This window comes from Microtus ochrogaster, linkage group LG4, assembly GCF_000317375.1.
Source record: "Microtus ochrogaster isolate Prairie Vole_2 linkage group LG4, MicOch1.0, whole genome shotgun sequence".
NCBI lineage: Eukaryota > Metazoa > Chordata > Mammalia > Rodentia > Cricetidae > Microtus > Microtus ochrogaster.
This window is the reverse complement of record NC_022030.1, coordinates 31,793,396-31,805,526: the sequence shown is the minus strand read 5'-3', so window position 1 is coordinate 31,805,526 and position 12,131 is coordinate 31,793,396. Positions and strand designations below refer to the sequence as shown.

The following is a 12,131-nucleotide window of genomic DNA, read 5'->3' as shown; positions in this document are numbered from 1 at the left end:
GAATATCATTATAATATTATGTTAAAAACTCTAAGCAAGGTGGAAACTTCTATAAATCATGCAAATAATTATAACTACGGTACTATATCAAATGAATATTGTATGCTTTTATCAACAAAATAAAAAGTTATTGATCTTTTAAATAATGGTTTTAGTTATATTTCAAAAAAATTAAAATATAAATACACTATAAATGTATTTATGTTTACATATATGTACACACCACACTCAACTTATGCATTGTTATAACAATATTACTAAATAAATATATATTATTTATGAGCCATGGTATCTACTCAAGTATTCTATTGGATATACACAAAATAGAAAAGTAAATAGTATGACTTACAATCTGTTCAAACCTTGATTCTTTGGAGGTTTAATATTTGGTGATCCCACTACGAAACCCAGACCGTATCCCAGTATTTGTACAGCTTCACCAATACCTTAAAAATGAACACAACACCAAATAGCTTCACATCTTAACTTGGTGACAAAAAAAAAAAAACAACCAAAAAAAAAAAACCTAAACTATGTGTGGTATCTGAAAGTTTTTCATTCTATTCTCTCCTACTTAAGAGAGGGGAATGAGGAAAAGAGGGGAAGAAAAAGATGGGGGAGATGAAAGAGGGAGAGAGAAAATTGTAAATAATTTCTGGAATTGATTCTAAAAATCCCACATTAATAGGGTAGGAAGCTGGTTAGAAATTTTTGTAAGAGTTGATACTAGTCTTAAAGAAGATGCTAGTCCTGTGGCACAATCACTGCTTATTTGGGAACAGTCACTTTGCACTCTTGGAACTTAACTTTGCTTGCACGACACCTATTCTTATCAAAAGAGTCATCTGCTTTACTCAGTGGTTGATTGTGAATGTTTAACACTCCTAACATTCTCTGACAATGTCAGAGAGTCATATAGAGTACAGTCTGAAAGTACAACTGGATGGCACAACTTCTTATCTAATCAAGTATTAGATACTCAATAATTTAATTATGAACTTAGCTGTATCTTATTTATATAAATATTTATATTTGATATGACTGTAATAAAGTATATTTCCTTTAATATGCCACTAAAGTAAGATAATGCATTTTCCTAATTACCTTTGCAATATTCACCTAAGATTCAAGGGTAGCAGGAGGTGGTAATATAGTAAGCTTCTCTATATATTGTACTGATATGTATCTTAACTTTTGCTTATCAGAACTAAAATGGGTATTTTCCGTCTTAACCAATGCTAATAAGGTACAAGAATTTCTTGCAAAGGTGTATATAAATAGGTATATTCTTTGTTATAGTCTACTGGAGAGATTTTCTTAGCCTTTGTGTAAATTCTATTTTTTTCAGTGCAAGTTATTCCTTGTTTCTTGCTGCTACTGTTGTTAGTATAACACAGTCTTGTTATACAAATGTGACTGGCCTGGAACTTGCTATACAGTCTCGATGGGCTTTGAACTCATAATTTTCAAGCCTCAGTCCCCCTGGAGCTAGAGGTGATAGGCATACTCCGTAATATTGACTCTATATGCCTTCAAAGTAAGTGCAAAAATAATTTTAGATTTTTGGAAATGATTTTTAGATATCTCTGTGAAAGTACATCTTCATCAGGACCAGACTTTATTACAGTAAAAGAGGATAGATTATTTTGGGATATCCAATGTTTGCTTAATGTAAGACTTAGTTTAACATGTATGTAAAGAGATGACACTGCATTCATCCAACTTTTTCTTTCCCTTTCTCTCTCTCACAGGGGAAAGAGATTCATTCACATCTATGTTCTACTCCTCTAATTATATCCAGTGACATTGGATTATTTGTTCAATGTTACAAATTTCAGAATTAGGTAGATCAATGTGATTATGACATTAAGCCAACAAGTCTTCAGTAGTTATTACAATGACATCACAGTAGCAACAGTGCTTTGGCCTCAGTTAAAACATACAGAAACCAAATGAATAGTCAAAATGGTTCACACATATTAGAGAAATCCACACTTACCTAAATAAATACCAGCTAAGTGTGTGGCAGAGTGGTCAAAAAGGAAGATCACACCAAGGATGTAAATAGGCATCCCTGCAATTCCCTGGAGACACTGCCCGAGGATGAAGAAATAGAGGGTTTCTGATCTGTGCGGTGCCAAGTTTTCCAGACAATTTGGAATTGCCCTGTGTTCTTCATCTATGCACAACTCTTTGGAAAGGTAAGAATTATATTTTACAGAGCTGAATTCAAAATCAAATGTACAAGTAATTTGCAATTGTTAACATCGCCACGCTTTCTTCAGTTTGTTCAATATCCTTACATTGAGTATAGTCATGCACTCATTCAATAATCATATTTTAAATAGAAATTGCACAATAAAAGAAAATGTGTAGAAATACTGGAAAAGACACACATCTTATGAAGGAAACTGTAATACTTAAATGCGCAGGATTGCATGTACACAGATATGCTTATATACATACACATTTACACAGACAGATATGTCCACAGGAGTGCATGTACACAGATAGGCTTATAAACATACACATTTACACAGACAGAGGTAGTTGGCCACCAATAAGCTCCTAGATTAAGACACAGAGACTTCCAGTTATGACTGCTCAGCCTTAGCTTAGGTTTATTTCACTAGCTCCCTTCACTTAGTTTAAACTGTTTCTAGACATCTACATTTTGCCTCGGGGCAAAACCATTCATTTGTATGTCCTACTGTCCCACTTCCTCCATGTCTGGCTGACCCCTTGTGTTTCCCTGTATTCTTCTTCTTCTTTTTTTTTCCTTTCCCTGAGCTAAAATTCCTTTTATTTTTGTTAGACCTAGCAGGTGCATTAGACAGTCAAGGTAAAAATAGCAATACAGCAATATATCTTTACATAATTAAATAAATGCAGCACATCTTTACATAGTTAAGCAAATGCAACCCATCTGTGCGACACATCTTTGCAAAATTAAACATTCCTCAACATGCACTCAATTTTCTGTACTTTGCATTCTATTCTTTCTGGCTCCAGAATAAAAGTACTTGCAATGCTCTAGTTGATCTGAATTGTCAAAGTCCACCATCTGACTTTAGTTCTCTGGTCCTTTCTTTAGCTACCTTTAAATTAAAATATGAGCATGGTTTTTATTAAATAATTTCCTACTTCAGACCTATGAGCTTCTAAAATACATACTCTTATGGTTTGTATATTAATTACCTCCTTAAAATCTCCTGTACCACATTCTTAATTACCTGTGGATATTATTTGGAGAGGTTTCAAGAACTGTAAGAGGAAGACACCACCTAGTTTCTGAGAGTAATGTCTTGTCCTAGCTCATTCTTTTTGTCTGCTACCATGTAGTAAATTGATTTCCGTTGCAGAGAAAACTGGGAAGTTTTCTTCCTGGCCATGGCCTCAGAATCAATGGAGCTTGCAACAATGGAAGGAGAGCGTTGAAACCATTAACTAAAAACACATTTCTCCTACTTTTAAGTCATTTATGGCAGCATTTTTTTCATAGAAACAAGACAACTAAGTATACAGAGAATCATAAAAACAAGGAATTATGCTTTAAAGTTAGACAGCCATGTGTGGGGTATACGCCTTTTTCTAATCCAAGCATACAGGAGGCAGAGGCAGGAGGATCTCTAAGTTTAAGGCCAACCTTGTCTACAGAGCGAGTTCCAGAGCAGCCAGAGCAGTCAGGGATACACAGAGAGTCCTTGTCTCAAAGAACAAAAATAAACAAACAAAAACTTAAGATATTTTGTCATTTACTATATGGCCATCCATCCATTTTATTTAGAAAACTTTAGACCTTTTTTCTTGCTTTTCTTATTCACATACTTATAGGGTTTGTGTGTTTATTCTTATAGTAGATTGGTAAAGCTAAGAAGGTGATGCTAAACTATATCTATTATGACCATCTAGGGTGAAATTTAAAACATGCACTTGAATTATCATAGAAAATCTAGTAAAGATTACAACCTATCACACTTTTTAAAAACTAATTGTCTTAGTTTCTATGGAATAAGACATAAATCAAGGGCAATTAGGAAGATATCTCTTAAATTGTGATTTAACTTAGCATGTTCATCCTGTCATGTTGTTTCTAATATAGTAACACATAATGTATGCAGTGGGGTTATTTATGACTTTTAAATACATGTATGTGATATATTCTGATCAATTTCATCTCTTTCCCCTTTTTGTTTGTCTCTCATCCCCACTAGTTGGCTTCCTCTTCCCAATTAGACCCCATCTCCATTCTTCTTTTTTCTTCCTTCCTTCTTTCCTTGCCTTCCTTCCTTCCTTTCTCTCTCTCTCTCTCTCTCTCTCTCTCTCTCTCTCTCTCTCTCTCTCTCTTTCTTTTTTTCCTCCCTCCCTCCCTCCCTTCCTTCCTTCCTTCCTCCCTCCCTTCCTTCCTTTCTTCTTCTCCTTCTTCTGTTTCTCTTTTTTCTTAGTGCTCTAATGGGTTGCATTAGAATTACTTACTTTATAGTTGGTGCAGGGTTGTTTGTGGAAGCACAGGCACCTTGACAGGAACTCTGCTGCTGAACTGACTCTCCCTCTCTCAACAGCATCTAGCTACACATAAATCTCCAGGATGCATGGAGACTTGTACTCTCCTTTCCCTTCCATGATAGGATATTTGCGGACACTATCTTGGATAATTTGTGTGCATAAAGCACCGTCAGAGCCCATTTACCTTTGACTTATTCTAGAAAGTTGAACTTACTAGTCCACATACCCTGAGGAGACGTTTCTGAACTTACTATTGAATAGTATCCGAATAGAGGACTGGTCACAAGCGTGTCTGATATTGTTATTCTTAAAGAGTGAGAAACAATATGGAACTAGGGAGGTGGCTCAGTGACTCAGGGCTTTTGGGGTTCTTCTAGAGAATCTGGATTCCGTTTCCAGCACCTAACTGGCAGCTCACAACCATCAGTTGCAGGTTCTGAAAGTCTCTCTAGCCTCAGCAGGTACCAGGCACACACATGTGTGCATCCAGACATAATACATGCAAAACACTGTAACAAAAAAAATCCCACAAAATTAATATATAAAAATTTTAAATACATTAAAAAGAATGCCCTCCTCCTTCCTGAATTACAGTGTGACAATAATAATAATAAAAAAGAAGCCCTGTATTTGAGAGTGACTAAGCATAGAAATGTCAGGGATCGGAGAGAACCAACATGGGAGGGTTTAGGAAAACAAGATGTATGAAGAGTAAGAAGACAAAAAAATGAAAGGAGGAAATAATATAATTTTATTTTAATTTTAACACTAAAAAACTAGAAAAGCATTCAAAATGTGAAGTGGACTGAAAGAGCTTGCTCATATTCAGGCGTTAGTAAGAACTGACAGAGAAGAGTGGCTTGCAGAGGGCAGGAGGAGGGGATCAGGAATGGAGCAGAGGGTGAGACAGGAGCACACAGAATGATCACTAGAGGATGCCTCCTGCATTTCAACTGGGGGAAGTTGGGAAGAATACTAATTGTCACTGTGGGTTCAATAAACATTTCAGTGTAAAGAAATAAAGGCAATTTTCCTCCATGATATCATTTCCTACCCAACACAGGGCATCTTGGGCATGTAAGAAAACCTAAAGTCTTTTCAAACTGGGCTCAAGACTACTTGGTGAATAGATCCATTTGTAAAGAAAGTAGCACTTCCTTTTGGCAGCAGCGGGTTCATCGCAGGACTCAGCAGCCGCCAGGTATAGGGAAAGGGCAGGTGCATGACTCACTCCCAAGGTGTACAAGCAGGAGATAAGGGACTAAGAGAGAAGGCTGAGGGCACTCACTGGAGGAGGTCTGATTGATTTTACCATGCTGTTGACAGAGAGAAAATAAGGTACAAACGAAGGCAAATAGCAACTATGAGACTCAGACCAAGAAGGTATCACTATCCTCTAGTCTCTGTGAAAGAAGTTCACCTTCATTCTGAGTAAGCTGAAAACACTCGTGGCTGTCACCGTAAAGCCCAGCTCAGTACAACGGCTGAGAAAGATGTGTCATTTCATAGAAAATTCTATAATGCAAAGCTGACTTGTGGTATTTTCATGAATTTGTGGAGAATTTTTTTTTTGTTGACTATTTCAAGATGTGGTAAAGTATGAGGTCTACATGTGTCTTGAGGCACATGGTTGAAAATAAACACTGTAGTCTTCTTTGTAGTTACAGATGGAACCATGGACCAGATAACAGAATATAAATGGAAAGTTACGGACAATACCAGAGAGGTTCAGGTAGCTCATAATGGATGCCCCAAAAGGTAAATGCATAAAAAGAAATCAGGAGGCATAGCAATAAGGGAAGAAGAATAAATAAAACAAATAAATGTGGACTTTGTTTTCCTCTCTCTCTGTCTCTCTCTCTCCCTTTCTCCTTTCTCTCTTTATCTCTATGTGTGTGTTAAATATCAGAGTAACTCAAATATCCACACAAAATAAATCACTGAGCACTTCTGCAAGGGTGGATTATGTCTGCTTCCCTGCTAGCAATCACCCAGTAAATATTCGGGATGAATGTTGGTAGATGAACAGTGTGCACCTAATCCCAAGTAAAACAAACTGTGTGAAATGTAGATGGCATGAATAACATTCACTAGGAAGAAAAACAATTTTGCTGATATAGTTTCTTCTCAACACTGATAACAACCTTTATCCTTTAAGAATTTATTTTTATTTTTTTTTAAATTGTGTGTGTGTGTGTGTGTGTGTGTGTGTGTAAGTCAATGCCAGTAGAGGCCACAAAAAGGGTACCAGATGCCCTAGAGCTATAGCTATGGATGATCCCTAGATATGGGACAAGGTTATATTTGAAAATTTAAGCTGAGTTCCAACTGTCTTTGCAATTTCAATTTTAAAAAATGGATAAACATTCATTGCATCATTTATTAGTTCTTTATAATTGATACAAAGTATGTTTTACAAGTGACATGAGGTGATATAATCATAACTGGCCTTTAAGAAAGTATTCATAGTGGTAGTTACAAATCACTTCTAAAATTCAATTGTAAATATTCATGGGGTTAATTAAAATTTTGTTTTGTTTATAAATATTTTACTCATTCATATTATTATAAAATAAACTTCAAACATTTTATAAAAATCATAAATATGCCATGCATTATAAACTTGAAAAACATTTATATACTTATATACGCATACACAAGGATATATCTCTCTTATTAATCATGTCTTGTTAAAACCCAGATTATCATGTACTTAAAAAGCCTATACCTGTTGAGAAAGGATCTGGGACAATAATGCCAGAAATATATTATAGTCCAAAGGCATTTCAAGTAGGTCTTACTAGAATAGCAAAGTGATTCCAGTATAAACAATATTAAACATGGTAAAGCCACTATCATTACAGATTCAAAGAGTAGTCAAAGAATAGCATCCAACTTTTGCAATGGAAAGAATAACTAGAAAAGTTACCCTTTCTGTATGTGTAGGCTTATTCCTATATTTGAATTTATGTGGGTCTGTGCTACCAAGAAGATGAAATGAACCACTAGACTTCTCAAGAGACGTTAAACACACATAAAATTGTAAGAAATAAATAATTTTACAAAGTTTCCCACAATATTCTTTTCTAGGCTCATCTCTTCTGTGAGGTAAATCAGAAAGCTAATTAATAAGACTGATGCATGGTTACATAAACAAGGAAGGATACACAGACATATGTCATGACCTATGCTAAATTCCTCGAAGCAATGATTTAAATAAACATTGATTAGGAATATGAAGAGCATATTTGAAAATTCTTACCTTCGCTTTCTTTTATTTGTGGGATAACTTCATATTTCATGAATGGAACAGCACATAAAACAGATCCAAGCCCCACTAAAAAGGCAGCAGCTGCCACCCATTTTGACCTGTTATATCTGCTTCCATAGTAGGCTACAAGTATTGCTGACAATAAAGATGTAAGATCATAAGCGAAGGACAATGCAAATTTCTCTGGACTTGACATATAAAATTCCTTCTCAAAATACTCAGTACTCAGATCAACAAGACCAAACACAAAACCTAAAATCAAAAGAAAGACAAAAGGCAATATAACACATTTCAATAGACAAAACAGATTACCATTATCATCATTCAAAAAGAACTTTAATTTACATAAATTGAAGTTTAACCTTTTAGGAATCCTTTTGGGAAAAAAAATGTGTACGTTCAATGGATGTTACTATTTTATGTTCTTGACCATTAGATAAATAAGAGCATGTGTATACATATATTCAAAGCTAGAATTGTTCAATCGTTTGGATTTTGTGCTTGAAGTTTAAAATTTTTGAGCTTTCTCAAGCTTTTTGAAAAAAACGTATATATTAATGTAAATTGCTTTATGTTCCTGAACATCAAATAACTGAGAGCACAATGTGGATTCAACCATCATCCAGCATGTGAAGAAAAAAAAAAAGCTGGGCGGTGGTGGCACATCTTTAATCCCAACACTTGGCAGACAAGAGGCAGGCAGGTCTCTGTGAGTTTGAGGCCAGCCTGATCTACAGAAGGAGTTCCAGGACAGGTTCCATAGGTATTGAGAAACCCTGATTTGAAACACACACACACACACACACACACACACACACACACACACACACACGCATACTAAATGAAACAAAAATAACTTGATACAAGGAATACCCAGAAAAAGTATTACATTTCTTGGAGGGAAACAGAAATAGTTATAAATTAGAACTCATGACTACATCTGCACAAAGGTTGGATCACAGTTCATTGCTGCAGTATCCATAACTGCTATTGTCCAACTATCCCAAACACTGCTTGGTTTGCAGGGATCCAGGAGTCCAGACTCTTCCTAAAACTTCTAAAGCTCTGAGAAGCTGCTCATCTCTTGCTGGTCTGCTGCCCCAGCAGTAATCAAGACTAGACCCAAAAAACACAGGGCTGCTGAAACATTCATGCTGTGGATAGAATGTCTATTCTCTACTTTATCTCCAAAAACTTCAATCACCCTGTAAATTGGTCCTTCCAAAAACACCAACAAACCAGAAAACTATAGAAGATTCTGGCTACCCTTTTGATATCTACCGCCCCAGCTGGCAACAGATAATTATGAGAGCTAGATCAAAGATAGTGGGCAAGTGTAGTTTCTATGTTCACCAGACCCCTTGCGAAGAAAAGTAAGTTTCAAAGTGGACTGACAGAGCTTAGTAAGACACTTATTAACAAAAATTATCAATGATAACATATAATAAAATAATAGAAGAAGAGAAGAAGGAGGAAGAGGTAAGAGGAAGAAGACAGAATGTGGGTAAAAACACCCTTGGATTTCTTCCCGGGATGTGGACCCAGTAAAATCTTACCATTCCTCAATTTACAGATGAGAAAACAAAATCCAGAAAGAAAGCTGCTTTGCCAGAGTATTTCAAAATTGTGAACTGAAACCACCTCATGATAGCAATGCTGTTTTCAACTATTTTAATCCCCCAAAGATTCAACCCAGAGATTAACTTGAGCATCAAATAACATGAACTAACTCAATATCCATCATCTTTTCATCGGCTCTGTATCTGAATCCCGGAATGATATTGACAACATGAAGTACACCGTGCTCAGCAGGCAACCAAAGACCTGAGACAACAACACAGCATTGGCTTAGCTGATACTGACTACATTTGTGTCTGATCATGGACTGTCTCCTTCCTGCCATTTGTCAGCCTTGTCTACCTCACGACTTTACTCACCAGAGCAACCCTGCTCCTCTAACTTACCTTGAGCTAGGACCACTACACAGTAAAAAGCGAGGAAGGCGTCAATGTTGTTGAAGCGCTGTAAAGCAGGGAAAACTAGAGGGCCCACGCCGAATGACTCTTTCAAGTGAGCTTCTTTTTTTGCTTCTGATAACTCCATGCCGTGTGAAGGGAGTGAAAGGGGGGGCATGTTAGTTTTTCTGAAACTTCCAAACTTTGTCACGGCAGTTGGAACTGTTGTCAGAAACGGGGATGTTTTCTTGGCATACTCAGATTCCTCCTGGTTGTCCTCCTCTTGTTTCTTTTGAACCGGAGCCTCCTCTATGCTGCCTTGCTCTTGTTCTTGTTTTGGCTCTTGTTCTTGTTTTTGTTCTTGTTCTTGTTTCGGTTCCTGGTCCATGGTTTATCCGATACAGTTATCTGGATACTGCAGGTTTGTTCTGAGGCACCTGTGCGTTTGGTGGGCTCAGGTAACTAAAGCTCTCGCTAAGATAGCTGCCATTATAACCTCTGTCCCGAACGTTACTTCCCACGTAGGAAGTCAACGTCTGTACAGAGGGGTTGGAGGATGCGTCAGAAGTTCCAAGGATGTATTCCATCTTCTCTGTGTCACAGAGATGTAAAAGGAGGGGCGGAGGAAGAGGAAGGAGAGGAGGTGAACATAATCAAACCATGTTGAACAAAATGTTCAAATAACTAATAAAAATATTTTTTAAATTAAATACAAGGAAAAAAAACGTTTAAGCATAGGACACGAGAACCAACCTCCAGTATCTTCAGGCTTGCTTCAGTGTGCTGTCTCTACAAATAGATGATCTCACTTCACACAGATTTGTTGAAGTACTAAAATAACAAACAAGTAAAATCAGGAAACGTAGGAAGACATATCCACTGTACCAGAAGAATCTTTGTGATTTATGTCCTCAGCCGGGCATGGTGATGCATGCCTTTAGTCCCAGTAGTCGGGAGGCAGAGGCTGATGTATCACCGTGAGTTCGGGGCCAGCCTGGTCTATACTAGCAAGTTCCAGGACAGCCAGAGCTGCTACACAGAGAAACCCTGTCTCGAAAAACAAAAACCAAACCAAACCAAACAACAACAACAAAAAAAAAACACAAATGAACAAACAAAAAGAAAAAGAGATTCATAACCTCTTTCCCTTTATTCCTTTATTTATATATGTGTGGGGTGTGTTCGTAGCACTCAGTGATTTAGATGCTAGGGGGATTTCATTGGCTCTTGACTTTATCAGTCACCGATGCTGTAAAAGATGGTTTACTGCCAAGTATGGGACATATTGTTTCATATTTTGGCTAAATCTAAAGAAAGTGGATTTAGAGATTTCAAAAAAATCACCTGCTGTCATTTTTATTATTTGTATTATCTCTTTGAAAAATAATTTCATTTATTTTTCAATAGTTCTAGCTAGTATTCTATTTATGATTCCTACTGGGCTGACTTTTATAATAGCTAACATTTGTATTCCTTAAATTTGACTTTTAAGAAAAATACTTTTTAGGCAAAATTGCAAACATTGAATTTTATTTAAAACTCTTGATTAGGAATTCCTGATTCTTTAAAAGCTTTCAACTCTTCAAAGCACGGGTCAATTCTGAGCATGTTAAGCATCAGAAAACCTATACTGAAACAGGACCGGTCAGCCTTTACAAGACTGTTTTCTCTCAATGGTAATTTGAGTGAAGAAATATTTGTCTTCTCTCAGATGTACAGAGCCGTGGTCGGTCAACATATTCCTCAAAAGGAAATGCGATTGAGGAAAGCCCGAAGCAAACCAACATGGAGTAGTCCAGTATGCCCCTAACCTCCCTTTGCATTTGCTGGAGACACCTCTGACTGCTGCTACCAGGGGATTAAAAGCTGTTTTCTGGGAAAGTGTTATTTCCCAATGTCTTCCAGGGGAGGCTGCTTTTCTCTAATTCTCTTAGCTCTTCTGGAGAAAAAAAAAATATGTTCTTTGGTATTTTTATTATCTTTTCCTCTCCATGGGGGAAAATTTTTTTTTTGTATTTTAAAAACCAACTGCAAAATTAGCTATTTCCTGGAAATGGAGCTAAAATTACAAATCATAACACACTTTAACCTTGATTTTTACTTTATATTAGTGGGACCTAGAAGATTCGGTGACTCAACTTTCAGCATAGGCATCAGGAATGCATAACACACATAACTGTAGCTACTTTTGAGCTTTTAACTAACCAGCTTCCCTCCTGTCTGATGTGGCTTCCTCAACTCCCGTTTTAAGACTATCCTCACAAATCCTGAGGAAGGTAGCCTTTGTGGGTAACAAACTCCATCTTATTTTGTTGTCTGGATTTTTAAACAAATCTTTTTCTGTGTCTCATGATTTGTCTTTCAGTCACTGGCCTTTTCAAGTGGGTCCACAATTACAG

General features: G+C 36.6%; 1 protein-coding gene across 1 annotated transcript in view; it reads right to left on the bottom strand.

Annotated features, from left to right (window-relative positions):
* The window catches only part of LOC101978933 (solute carrier organic anion transporter family member 6A1-like), a 61,074-nt gene extending 50,689 nt beyond the window's left edge, over window positions 1-10,385 (bottom strand). Inside the window, exons 1-4 of the mRNA XM_013351579.2 lie at window positions 9,742-10,385; window positions 7,769-8,029; window positions 2,000-2,191; window positions 350-446 (exon numbers count right to left, since the gene is read on the bottom strand). Coding sequence (XP_013207033.2) covers window positions 350-446; window positions 2,000-2,191; window positions 7,769-8,029; window positions 9,742-10,120 — 929 coding nt within the window. The 5' untranslated portion in view covers window positions 10,121-10,385. The remainder of the gene's footprint in view (window positions 1-349; window positions 447-1,999; window positions 2,192-7,768; window positions 8,030-9,741) is intronic.
* Between the last annotated feature and the right edge of the window lie 1,746 nt (window positions 10,386-12,131).